General features: G+C 41.9%; 2 protein-coding genes across 6 annotated transcripts in view; one reads left to right on the top strand and one right to left on the bottom strand.

Moving 5' to 3' along the window:
* SERINC4 (serine incorporator 4) overlaps window positions 1–747 on the bottom strand; it is a 63,345-nt gene extending 62,598 nt beyond the window's left edge. For 4 of the 5 annotated variants that reach the window (XM_075858111.1, XM_075858115.1, XM_075858110.1 and 1 more), the window contains exon 1: window positions 665–747. The gene's annotated coding sequence lies outside the window, so the exon portion shown is untranslated. The remainder of the gene's footprint in view (window positions 1–664) is intronic. The other variant, XM_075858112.1, reaches the window with a different exon arrangement.
* Window positions 693–11,485, top strand: HYPK (huntingtin interacting protein K). The gene is made up of 4 exons (XM_075858116.1): window positions 693–968; window positions 1,789–1,844; window positions 6,190–6,241; window positions 10,967–11,485. Exons 1-4 carry the CDS (start codon window positions 807–809, stop codon window positions 11,060–11,062), a joined length of 366 nt encoding a protein of 121 aa, XP_075714231.1. The 5' UTR covers window positions 693–806; the 3' UTR covers window positions 11,063–11,485.
* Window positions 11,486–14,302: the final 2,817 nt, after the last annotated feature.

The raw sequence follows: 14,302 nt of genomic DNA on the forward strand, positions 1-14,302 counted from the left end.
ATAGGGAGAATTTGCCCATTGATTTCAACGGGAAAAACGGCGTTCTGTTCCGAGGGGGCGTTTTTTACACGGCCGTTTTTCAAAACGTCTGATTAAAAATCATCTGAAAATCAGGAGTTGTTTTCCCTTGAAAAAACTCACGTTTTTCGCAGACGTTTTTGAAGTTGGTTTTCTATAGTCAATGAAAAACGGCTCCAAAAACGTCCCGAGAAGTGAGATGCACTTCTTTTTCGCGCCTGTTTTTCAAAACGGCCACGGAAAAAGCGCCCCGTCGGAGCAGAACGACGTTTTTCCCATTGAAATCAATGGGCAGATGTTTGGGGGCGTTCTGCGTCCGAATTTTCGGCCCGTTTACTGCCCGAAAATAGCCCCTGTGAACATACCCTAAAGGCACTCTTGTCCAAAGGCTGTGACTGGTATTGCAGCTCTGTCACATTTACTTGAATGCGTCTAAGCTGTAATACCAAAAACAGCCCATGGACAAGACTGGCGCTGTTTCTAAAAAATAAAAATGAGAAGAGCCTGTTGGTCTCAGACGAGCAATATTTTTATAAGAATACACAGCAATATTTTTATAAGAATACACATCATTGTATCTGGGAGACAGACGTGTAGCACTAGTGCAGAGTATCTGGCCTGGCTGTTGACAACTAAAACAACCCACATAAACGTCAGTACAGCGGCAGCCGCTTCCCACACACACAGAAGATAATTTCCCAGCACCGGACGTGACGTCACATCGCGGCTGCCGGAAGTAGAGTTCCACGCTCTGCTCCCTGTCATATCTTCCGGTACAGAGACGAAACATGGCTGCTGAAGGGGATGTGGAGCTGGAGCTGGAAACAGAGGAGAACTGTAGTGAGCGGCCGGCGGATAAACCCCGCAAACATGACAGCGGAGCGGCGGACCTGGAGAGGGTCACGGACTACGCGGAGGAGAAGGAGATCCAGAGCTCCAACCTGGAGACGGTGAGATGTGCTCATGAGAACCCGCAGGTTGAGAGGGTCACTGGTGGTTCCTTATAAGGGTCGTTATGGGCAGAGGTGACAAGTGCCAACAGGCTACCTGAGAGGGGGTGATCATGTGACGTCCTGAGCTGTATATTACATGTGACGTCCTGGGCTGTATATTACATGTGACGTCCTGGGCTGTATATTACATGTGACGTCCTGGGCTGTATATTACATGTGACGTCCTGAGCTGTATATTACATGTGACGTCCTGGGCTGTATATTACATGTGACGTCCTGGGCTGTATATTACATGTGACGTTGGCAGAGGAGCGTGGCTGTCATGTGTTGCAGCTTTTCGCCACGCTGGGTTATATTGTCAATGGTACATGGCAATGGATTGTGAGGGCTACCATGTAACCTTCGCTCACCAGTATACTCTACCAGGTAAACGTGGTATCAAGCCATTCATATATAGACCTGTATCAAGTGGGGTGCTCATGAGATGGAGGTGCTCAAAACAAGTGACAGATGGAGCAGTTGCCTGTAGAAACCAGTCAGATTAACTCTTTCATTTTTTGAAGGATCCGCTGAGAAATGGGAACTGGTTGCTATGGGTAACTTGCTATGGGTAACTGGTTGCTATGGGTACTTGCACCAGTTTTGATAGATCTCATCCATTGACACTACGGGCATGGAGCTGCTGTGCCCGCCGGTACTTAGATGTCATGTATAACTAACTATATGATGATCATGTGACTGGTCAGGCCATATATCTCCCTCTCATAAACGTACGTCCTGCTACACCTGAGTAGTTCTGATTAAATCTTTCTTATAGGCCATGTCCGTGATTGGAGACAGACGGTCAAGAGAACAGAAAGCAAAGCAAGAAAGGTGCGTTCATCACTTGTTTTATTTCTACTTCGAATATTCAGTAATGAGATCATTCTGATGTGTTACCTAATGCTGTATCTTCCAATGTCAACGTTCCACAGGATAGGTTATAATTGTCTGATTGCTGGGGGCCTCACCGCTGGGACCCCACTCATAGCGAGTATGGTGGTCCCAGATTCTCCTCAGTTCTCACCCTGCTGTGAGGATGAGCTTGAATGAAGCTCCATTCAATTTCTACGGGACTAATGGAAACAGCCAAGGTCTGTATTCAACTGTTTCTGTCATTCCCATAGGCTTTGAGTGGACCGGCAGTGCCCATGTTCGACCGCCGCCCCATTCATTGTCCTCACTGCGGTCGGTGGGGCTCCCAACGATCAGACAATTATCACCTATCATGTGTTGACTTATTTTGTGATCTATGTTATTATCGTTACTAAGGCTTCATGCACACAACCGTAGCCATGTGCACGGCCGTAATTTTCGGGTCGGACGGGGGCGGAGTGTCACCCGCAAGCCGCCCGCAAATCGTGGGCTGTGCACATGGCCGCGGCATTATTTGCTATGAGCCTGGACCGCGGAACACGGGCATAATAAGACTTGTCCGTTCTTTCTGCGGTCCAGGCTCCTGGACCATGCACGGACCGTGGAAACCACGGTCGTGTACATGGCCCCATAGATCCATACATCCCGTGGATTTTTGGGGGAATTGCGGCCGCAAAAGCACATTCGTATTCATGGGGCCTAAGAGGAGCTATTATTCTCATACAGTGTATACTCTTCCGGAGCCCCAAATGGTAGTCCAGGGCTCAGTTGAGCTGGTCTTATTTAGGGCTGCAGGAGAATTAAAGGGGTTGTCCTGTTTCAGAAAATTAATGTTATTTCATGTAAAATTAAAGGTTATATAATTACCAGTATACTTTCTGTATTCATTGCTATTTTCAAGATCTCTGCTTTTTGTTATTTAGTAGGAATAATGCCCATGGTCTTGTTAAGGCACTCTAGGGTTGTACGATGCATCGAAATATCGATACTATTTAGTTGCCGTGCACCCTCAAACTGTTAATTTACCATTAATTCATGTATTTCGATACTAAGCTGTGTCTGGAGCGGGGCTGCCAGTATACTGGCATCCAAATAAAAAAATAATTGAATTTTTTTTTGTAAACTTTAATGTATTGGCATGTATCTATATTCCAGTACATAAAAGTTTAAAAATAAAAAAGTAGGAAAAAAAATGTTCAATTAAGAAATTGTAAAAAAAAAAAAAAGCGCGTGCGCGCACACATTTTTTACAATAAACATTAAAATAAGTCTCCATACATAAAATATACACATTCGGTATCGTCGGGACTGTAATACCCGCACAAAAAATGTATAGTGTAATTTATGATGCGTACGCTGTAAAAAAATAAATCAACCTGCTTTCTTTCGCTTATTAAAGTGAGGCATGAGGTGTTATGAATTTGGAACCTCTGTGCCTCACACATTAACTGCATGTTGACCATTATGACGGAGAAACATGATGGGGTTAATTACTGTTAATGTAAGGCACATGGATGCGCCTCCCATCAGAAAATGGAAGGAGTTCAACTTTTTTATTGTTGCCAAAGTATCGTTTTGGTATTGAGAATCACAATACTACACAAAGTATCGGTATCGTAGTCCAAATTCTGGTATCGTGACATCCCTAATGGACACACCGGTGCACGGCTCGTTACAGTATGTGTATCAGAGCTGTGACTTCTAATGATCCCAGCACCTCTGTTTATCACATGACCATGGACAGAATTTTATCCACTGGAGGGAAACAATGAATGTTCCTACTGAATAACAACAAGCAGAGATCTTTAACCCCTTAAAGAGGCTCTGTCACCAGATTTTGCAACCCCTATCTGCTATTGCAGCAGATAGGCGCTGCAATGTAGATTACAGTAACGTTTTTATTTTTAAAAAACGAGCATTTTTGGCCAAGTTATGACCATTTTTGTAGTTATGCAAATGAGGCTTGCAAAAGTCCAAGTGGGTGTGTTTAAAAGTAAAAGTCCAAGTGGGCGTGTATTATGTGCGTACATCGGGGCGTTTTTAATACTTGTACTAGCTGGGCATTCTGATGAGAAGTATCATCCTCTTCTCTTCAGAACGCCCAGCTTCTGACAGTGCAGATCTGTGACGTCACTCACAGGTCCTGCATCGTGACGGCCACATCGGCACCAGAGGCTACAGTTGATTCTGCAGCAGCATCAGCGTTTGCAGGTAAGATCGACTTACCTGCAAACGCTGATGCTGCTGCAGAATCAACTGTAGCCTCTGGTGCCGATGTGGCCGTCACGATGCAGGACCTGTGAGTGACGTCACAGATCTGCACTGTCAGAAGCTGGGCGTTCTGAAGAGAAGAGGATGATACTTCTCATCAGAATGCCCAGCTAGTGAAAGTATTAAAAACGCCCCGATGTACGCACATAATACACGCCCACTTGGACTTTTACTTTTAAACACACCCACTTGGACTTTTGCAAGCCTCATTTGCATAACTACAAAAATGGTCATAACTTGGCCAAAAATGCTCGTTTTTTAAAAATAAAAACATTACTGTAATCTACATTGCAGCGCCTATCTGCTGCAATAGCAGATAGGGGTTGCAAAATCTGGTGACAGAGCCTCTTTAATGACCAGCCTATTTTAAACCTTAATGACCGAGGCATTTTTTACGTTTTTCCATCGTCTCATTCCAAGAGCTATAACTTTTTTTTATTTTTGCGTCGACATAGCTGTATAAGGTCTTGTTTTTTGCGTGACAAGTTTTACTTTTTATTAGCACCATTTTGAGGTACATATTTATTAACTTTTTTTGGGGGAATAGAAAAAAACAGATTTCGCTACTCTTTTTCGCATCCTAAATCTATGCCGTTTACCATGTGGTATAAATAACACTAACTTTATTCAGCGGGTTGTTACGATTGCAACGATACCAAATTTGTATAGATTTTGTATGTTTTACTACTTTTACACAGTAAAAACACTATTTTTTTCAAAATTATTTGTTTTTGTCTCCATATTTGAAGAGCCATAACTTTTTTTTTTTTTATTTTTTTTTAATTTATTTAATTTATTTTTAATTCTGCCGATGCAGTTGTATGAGGGCTTTTTTTTTGCGGGAAGACTTGTAGTTTTTATTGGTACCATTTTGGAGTAGATGTGACTTTTTGATCACTTTTTGTCACTTTTTTTGGTCAGGATTTACAGAAAACAGCAATTTTTCCATAGTTTTTTATTTAATTTTTTACGGCGTTCACTGTGCGGGTTAAATGTAATAGATTTATAGTCTGGGTCGTTACGGACGCGGCGATACCAAATATGTGTAACTTTTTTTTACTTTATTTCGGTTTTCTAATAGTAAAGCATTTTGTAAGGGGAAAAGGTGGGTTTTTCATTTATTTTCACTTTTTTTTTTTAATTAACTTTATTAAACTTTTTTTTAACTTTTTACTAGTGCCACTAGGGGATTTTAATATGCGATCATCTGACCGCTTTTATAATACACTGCAATACTTTTAAATAAGTTTAAAACGGACAGGCATCTGCTAGGACATGCCTCTGGCATGACCTAGCAGGCATTCACTACAGGCAGACCTGGGGGCCTTTATTAGGCCCCCGGCTGCCATCGGAGACACAGACACTCGGTGATCTTATCGCCGTGTGCCAGTGCGATGAGAGGGAGCTCTCTCCCTCTCTCCAAAACAACTCTGATGCGGTGCACGTTATTGACCGCCACATCTGAGGGGATAAACTGGTGATATACTTATATCGATCTCACCCGTTCGAGATGGGACGCCCCCAGCCCTCCGCTACCTCTGGTAGCTGAGAGCAGGGAGATTTAACGGCTCCCTGCTCTGTTTATTCTAATGTAGCGCCGTAAAAAGGCTTATGCATCAGAATAAAGCCCATTAGTGGCCGCCGTGAAAAGGCATATTGGCGGTCACTAACTGGTTAATACTGTAAGGAATTAATACTGAAAGTATATTGGAAAATTTTATACCCTTTAATTATCTAAAAAATAACAGATTTGTCTAAACTGGACAACCCCTTTTACATATGAAGAGCTTTGCAGGAGAGGCTTTAGACTTGTCCTTAGTTCTAGGAAATCATACCATTTCGCTTTTCTATTAGATTACTATAAAATAAAGATATAAAATACATTAAAGATCTTTTATTGTAAGTTTGTTACAGAATCAAACTTTTAATTAAAATAGAAAGCTCTTTGCTGTGAATGTAGTTGTGTAACTGGAGTGATCAAGGCTCATCTAATGTAAGCAAATTTTACTAAAGGAAAGCCTTATTTTTTCAGAGAAAAGGAACTAGCAAAAGTTACCATCAAGAAGGAAGATGTGGAACTTATTGTAAGTATTAATGTCTGGTAATAACTACCAAATAAGTTAGGTTTAAAGGGTTTGTCCCACCATTAAATATCATTTTCATTGTATCCATCATAAAAAAAACGTAATGGTTTGCAGTTTAGATGCTGTTAAAAATACACTTCAGCAGTTATAACTTTTACATATATAGTATGGCGCCACCTGGTGTTCAAAGTGTATAGTAATGTGCATGTCCTCTTTACTGGAGTGCTGGTGGACAGGCATGCTCAGTTATTCTCCCCCCCCCCCCCCCCCCCAGACAGTGATCCTCTGTTAACTGCAGAGCAGCCAATAAATATAGCTGTCTGCCCTACTTGTCAGGGAAGGAGCAGTGCCTCCACAGTGGTGTGTAGCTGAGAAGACTCCTCAGCTTATTAGTATTGTAAAGCTCTTACATCCTGACAGATGATACGAACCTTGCACATTCCCACTCAATCTTTGTTTAATTGTATTATACTTTCATTGGTTTCTAAGGGAGTAGTGCATACTGTGGATGTCGCACAGTATATATCTTCACTACTCGGAACCCCATGTTACCTATCTGTAGGGAAAGTAATAAAGGGACTACACTGTCAGCTGCCAGAGGGGAAATTAGACTGATTCTGCTCCGTCTTTCCTCCGGCAGCCCCAAAAGGGACACGGGGAAGCACAAAAATATCAGTTATTTTTATATTCTAGAACACTGGAAAGTACTTCAAAACAGCTATTCACATTGTTTCGGTATGAAAAGGATTCGTGAGATTACTCCTTTAACCCTTTCCCGTCGCTCCATCCGCAGTTTATATCGGGAAAGGGTTTTTAAAAATGGCGCCCGCTCCGAAGATGAGCAGGTGCCATAGCCGCCCAGTCTCTGCTGTTACACAGCAGAGACCCAGCGCCAATGCTTGCGATCAGAAACCTCTCTAATCGCGAGCATTTAACCCCTCAGGTGCCTGTATCAGATGTGACCACTGGGATCTGAGGGGTTTTACTGCCCCTTCCACTTTGGGGCCGGTCACCGGCTCCTGTGCGGCAAGATAATGGGAGCCTGTGTAGTCCTATAGCAGCCGGGAGCCTTGTGAACACTGCCAGCCCTGCTGTAGAAAGATTGCGGTTAGCGATAGCAATGTACTGATTTTGTCATATACTGCAATATTGTGATAATGCATTGCAATGATTGCAGGTTCAAGCCTCCTAGGGGGGCTAAAAAATAGTAATAAAGTTAAAAAAAATATATATAATTATATAAAAATTCAGATCACCCCCCCCCCCCTTCCCCTTTTATGTTCAAATAAATAAACAAAAGTAAACGCATTAGGTATCCCCGCACCCGAAAATTGCTTGAAATATAAAATTATTTATCCAATACTGCAAATGCCGTAGCTGGGGAAAAAAGGGTCAAAATGGCCGTTCAAAGTTTTTTTTATTTTTTATTTTTTTTGCCACTTCAAAACATACTTTTTTAAATTGACGTACATATTGCTTTCCTGCACCAAGCCAAGTTTAGAGGCTCATGGGTGTCAGAATTATAACCCCACCATAAATGACCCCATTTTGAAAATTAGACCCCTTAAGGTATTGATCTAGGGGTGTAGTAAGTATTTTGACCCAACCGTGTTTGCAGGAATTAAAGTGGTTGTCCAGGAATACATTTTATTTATTTTTTTAACTTAATTGAACATATTAGAAATTTACTTAAATATGTCTGTTTACCTGTGGCAGCATTACTCTGATCTGCGGTCACGAGACTGCACCGAGAGTATATTTTTCGTTTCCTGTGACGTTCCGTATCTTTGCTCAGCCAGCACTTTCGGCTGAGAGAGGCACGGTGCGTCATCAACTACATTTACATGCAGTGGGCTGGGCGGATGTTTCATGAGCCCTTCAGAGCTCCGCCTCCTCTGGTCCTGCCGCCTGTAAACCTAGTTGATGACGTGTCGTGTCTCTACACAGCAGGAAGTACTGGCTGAGCCGAGACACGGAGCGTCGTCTCTGCTTGTACACGCCCCCTCCTCCTATCTCGGAGTTCCCGCACTGCCTGCCCGTCTCCTCTCATCTCCCACGCCGACGCCCGCCGTCGGCGGCACCCCCCATGATGGTATATACAGTTATTACAGGGGTTATATAAATACAGGGATGATGTGGGTTATATACAGGAATGATGGGGCCATCATCCCTGTCTGTAACCCTCATCATCCCTGTGGATGATGAGGTAAAACACGGATTGATGGGGGTTATATACACATGGAGGATGAGGGAATACACGGTGGATGGGGGTTGTATTCAGGTATGATGGAGTTAAATCGTCCCAGTGTAACCCCACCCCCATCATCCCTGTTTATAACCCCAACATGACTGTATAATCCTCAGTGTGTGTGTGTGTGTGTGTGTCAGTATGCAAATAGCTGAGATGCAGCAAGGGATCATGGGTATGGTGGGTTACAAGACAGGAATCGGACAGGAACAGGGGATGTAAACCGAGCAGCAGTGACTATTGAGATCAAACAGAAACTGGTTAGAAAGCATGTAGGGGGTTTTAGGGAAGGCAAACCATGGCTGGGGAACACTTTTTAGAAAATATTTTTTCCTTGGCCAACCCGTTTAATGCATAGCAGGTAAAAAAAACACACCACTTTTTTTCTACACGTGTCATTTTTCAGGACAGATTACTTGTAAAGCGAACATGAGAATGTCTGTCCAAATACACCCCAAAATGTATCACCATGTTTCTCCTGTGTTCAAAAGTATCCCTATTATGCCCGTAATGCGCTGCATGGACACACAGCAAGGCCCAAAAGGAAGGAAGCACCCGTAGGCTTTTCGGGACACAAATTTTGCTTGAAAACTTTTTAGGCCCCACTACACATTAATAGAGGCATTGAGCTGGCAGAACGCTAGAAACTCCCCCCCCCCCCCCCTTCTATTAATGACCCAATTTTGAAAACTAGGGGTTTTCCACAATCTGATGACCTATCCACCGGATAGGTCATCAGTGTACGATCAGTGCGGGTCTGACAACCGGACCCCGCATTGATCAGCTGCTCTGGCTGAAAATGTACCAAAAGTCTTACTTTATTTAACTTTTTATGGCTTCTTTCGCTGGAAGGGGGTGCCGGCAGGTTGTCCCTAAAGTGGAGAAATCGCTGAAGCATTTCATAGCTGCTGTGGGACATAATGCCACAAAAAATGTTTGGCATTTATAGAGCTGGATGCCCTATGTGACCTAATAGTGTTGTTTTTTTATGTTAAGGGTGAGGCCCAGAATCTTTTTTTATTTAAATCTCCGTTATCGGATTCCATAACCTGGCATAAAGACACGAAGGTTTATTTGCAATGTATTGCCTGACATACAAATTTGTTTCCCGCACGATATGTTCCACAACTTGGTCCGTAATAAAAATGTTAAAAAAAATTAGTGGTGTAAAATTACTGACATTGGGATTTATGCCTGGTGTAGCAATAAAGTAATTATTTATGGTGGGAGTAAATAAACTTGTAGGAGTAAAGCACTAAATCTGTTTTGGGGGGTAGTGCAGTTTCAGGGGCTGCACTTTGCACATACGTTGTGGCAACTGTGCCGTCTCCCATATCATTGGTACTGGGTCTCATTTCACTAGAATCACTTGAAGCGACACTTTCGCTTTCAAGTAAAAGGTTCACTTGAGATTCATGAATCAGTATCCGAACGGATCATCTGATAGGCTTCCTCAACACTGTATCTTCTGACAGCCATAATGACACTACAGTCTAAACGCAAATAATAAATGTAACTAGTGGTTTAAAAAAATTGTTATCAACCGAGAACACTAAGGCTGGGTTCACACAGAGTTTTTTGCAGGCGGATAATCTGCCTCAAAATTCAGTTTGGAATTTTGAGGCAGATTTTGCTCTGCCTGCATGCCGAATTTTGCTGGTTTTTTCGCCCTGGCCATTGAGAGCCGTGGGCAAAAAGAAGCCACGAAATACGCTTTCTCTGCCTCCCATCAATGGGAGGTCAGAGGCGTAAATGCGCAAAGATAGGGCATGTCCCTTTTCCCTTTGAGATGGTTTTTCTGCTCGCGGGAAAACAACGCCTCCACCTCCCATTGAAATCAATTGGAGGCCTTTTCGGCCGTTTTTTTTAGCAAGTTTTCCGATGCGGTTTCCGCGTAAAAAAAACTGTGTGAACTCCCCCCTAAGGGAATCAAACCTAAACCAGAATTCCATATTTTGATGTTTTTCTTCTAAATTAAACGAATAAGTTTCTCCAAACACATTTCTTTATATAATGATTGATTTAGGGCCTGTTCACTTTGGCGCTGGCTTCCGTTTAGGATTTCCGTTCATCTGTTCTGTCAGAGAACAAGATAAACTAAAAGCATCGCTTTGCTTCAGCTTGTACCGCCATTGATTTCAATGGTGTTTTTTGTTTTGTTTTTTTTGTTTTTTCAGTTTTCCTCCGTTCCACAAGGTTTCCGTTTTTCCACGGAAAAAATAGCGGAGCCGGCAGCACTGTTGATTCCGTGAAAAAAACGGAAACCAATTGAAACAAAAAAAAAACATTGCAATCAATGGTGATGCAAACGGAAGCGATGCTTTCCGTTCATCTGAGCTTTTGACTGAACAGATAAACGGAAGCCAGCACTGATGTGAACAGGCCCAAACATAATGTATAAAATGTGTTGGCGTTGTGGGAAATGTAGTGTTGCGGGGAGTAGCATTTCTTGTATTTATACTTTCTTTAAATTTCAGATGCATGAAATGGAGATACCCCGGTCGGCAGCAGAACGAAGTTTGAGAGAACACATGGGAAACGTAGTTGAAGCACTCATTGCTCTCACTAACTGAACCAAGAGTCTCAGGGGCTTCCCATATCTTCCAGGGAATCCTACGATCGGAAGAACAGGAGGAATCAGGGATGCGGACTGTTCATTACAAGACATATCAACCCATGTATTTGTGGAAATGCAGATCCCAATGTGTCCCAGCAGGCAGAGCTGGGCCTTGTAGTTCCATTACAGCTACAGAGGTTATCTGTTCATTTTAGGTTTTGGATTTAGAGACTGTCACCACATAAGTGCCCTATCTCCTACATAAGGAGATCGGCGCTATAATGTAGGTGACAGAAGTGCTTTTTATTTAAAAAAACGATCTATTTTTACCACTTTATTAGCGTTTTGGATTTATGCTAATGAGTTGCTTAATGCCCAAGTGGGCGTATTTTTACTTTGGTCAGCGTCATACACTCCACTGTACAACGCCCTCTTGGTCTAAAGTAAAAACACGCCCACTTGGGCATTAAGCAACTCATTAGCATAAATCAAAAAACGCTAATAAAGTGGCAAAAATTGATCCTTTTTTTTAAAATAAAAAGCATTACTGTCACCTACATTATAGCGCTGATCTCCTTATGTAGTAGATAGGCTCTGTCACCATATTATAAGAGCCCTCTTTAATAAAACTAATGTTTACAGGACACACAAGAATAATTTTCTGTCATTTTCCTTCAGCAATACATTTGACCTTCTATGATAATTACGAACAATGATGTTGTATTAGAGGAGCTGAAAAAACAACCAAAATAAAAGTAATTGGCAGAGTTTGACCTTTTTCCCCATTTAGTATGGTCAGGACTCAAAATTGACCAGTTAAGTTTGAGATATTTCAAATAAAGTTTTTGTTTTTTTTAAAAAACCTATTACGTTGTAGTTTGTGCATTTTTTTTGTATACTCTGTACCTCTCAGACCATGCAAACCTTAGACAGCAACCGAAAAACCCACCTTTCATATGGCTCTTTAAAATAAACACTAGTAGTGGCACTTTAAAGCAGTGGACTATTTTGGCTTTTCTGAGCCTCCAGTCAAATTGGTAAAATAGTACTGTACTTATATCATGGTCTCTCGTTGCATTCTGCTGTGTGTTGTCATTGGAGGCCACGTCCGGATCTTCATGCAGAGTTAAGGCTGTCTTAGACATGCCAATTATCGGGCAAACAAGTGTTCACAGAACGCTCATTCCTGATAATTGCAAACGCTCATTCAAGCTGATCGTATAATTTTAAATGCTGAAAATATTGCTGTCGGCAGCACATCTGTGTAATGTATGTGGACGCGCTAACTGAGTAACGAGCGCTCACCCCCATACATAGCTCCTTGTAACAAGTGCCGATCGACAAGCTGTCTCGTTGATCGACGCTCGTTTACACTGTCCAGGTCAGCTGTGTAAAAGTACCTTTAGCGCTAATTCGCACCACCAGACTACATCTCTGTTCAGAAGCTGTCAGTGCCAAAAAGGAAATCAGATCGTGTTCTGTAAAAACAGGATCTTTCCTTGAGAGAAAAAAAAAAAAAAATACACAAACACACACACTATTATGCACATTGGATTTAAGTGTCAAACATTTAATTATTAGTTTTTCAATTAAACTCATGGATGGTATTGTGTCTTAGAGCTCTTTGGATCATTGTAATCAATCTCAGACACCTGTGATAATTAGTTTGCCAGGTGTGCCCAATCAAAGGAGAACTACTTAAGAAGGACGTTCCACATTATTAAGCAGACCACAGGTTTCAAGCAATATGGGAAAGAAAAAGGATCTCTCTGCTGCCGAAAAGCGTGAAATAGTGCAATACCTTGGACAAGGTATGAAAACATTGGATATTTCAGGAAAACGTAAGCGTGATCATCGTACTGTGAAAAGATTTGTGGCTGATTCAGAGCACAGACGGGTTCGTTCAGATAAAGGCATAATGAGGAAGGTTTCTGCCAGACAAATTAATAGGATTTGGAGAGCAGCTGCTAAAATGCCATTGCAAAGCAGCAAACACGTATTTGAAGCCGCTGGTGCCTCTGGAGTCCCGCAAACCTCAAGGTGTAGGATCCTCCAGAGGTTTGCAAGTGTGCATAAAGCTATTATTTGGCCACCCCTGAACAATGCTCACAAGCAGAAACGGTTGCAGTGGGCTCAGAAATAAATTAAGACAAATTTTCAAACCGTGTTGTTTACTGATGAGTGCCGTGCAAGCCTGGATGGTCCAGATGGGTGGAGTAGTGGATGGTTGGTGAATGGCCACCATGTCCCAAGAAGGCTGTGACGTCAGCAAGGAGGTGGCGGAGTCATGTTTTGGGCTGGAATAATAGGGAGAGAGCTTGTAGGCCCCTTTAGGGTCCCTGATGGTGTGAAAATGTCCTCTGCAAAGTACGTTGAGTTTGACTGACCTCTTTCTAACGTGGTACAAAAAGAAGAACCGTGCCTACCGTAGCAAAATTATCTTCATGCATGACAATGCACCATCTCATGCTGCAAAGAATACCTCTGTGTCATTGGCTGTTATGGGCATACAAGGAGAGAAACTCCTGGTGTGGCCCCCATGTTCCCCTGACCTCAACCCTATTGAGAACCTTTGGAGCATCCTCAAGCAAAATATCTATGAGGGTGGGAGGCAGTTCACATCAAAACAGAAGCTCTGGGAGGCTATTCTGACATCCTGCAAAGATATTCAAGCAGAAACTGTCCAAATACTCACAAATTCAATGGATACAAGAATTGTGAAGGTGATATCAAAGAAGGGGTCCTATGTTAACATGTAACTTGGCCTGCTAAGTTTTTTTTGATTGAAAGAGCTTTTGATTTCTGTAAATATGACCTCCTGATGCTGCAAATTCAACAAATTACCATTTTAGTTCTCTTTACAACCTTTAAAATGTTTTGATCTCTGTTGTGCATAATAATTTGAAACAGTGCATTTTGAGTTTTTACTTTTAAAAAAAAAATCTTATTAGGAGATTTGTTCAATAAAATTTGCATTATACTCCAACGGTTGATGGCTTAAAGATTATACTGACTGTCATTTGTATTGACTATTTAGGAAAATCAGTGAAAAATAACATTTGCAGAATAATTTGGAATGCGGTATATATTTATATTGTATATACCCCCACCCCCCCCCCCAGGTATTAATGCATCGAATTGTCAATTGTTTTTATTAATCTTCAATCCTTTATTTTTATTTCTTATTTTTATAACTTTTCCCCTTCTAATCATTTTTAGCATCTTCTTATAATCTTTTATATGGCTAAAATTGTAT

The sequence above is a fragment of the Rhinoderma darwinii genome, chromosome 3 (assembly GCF_050947455.1).
Source record: "Rhinoderma darwinii isolate aRhiDar2 chromosome 3, aRhiDar2.hap1, whole genome shotgun sequence".
Taxonomy (NCBI): Eukaryota; Metazoa; Chordata; class Amphibia; order Anura; family Rhinodermatidae; genus Rhinoderma; species Rhinoderma darwinii.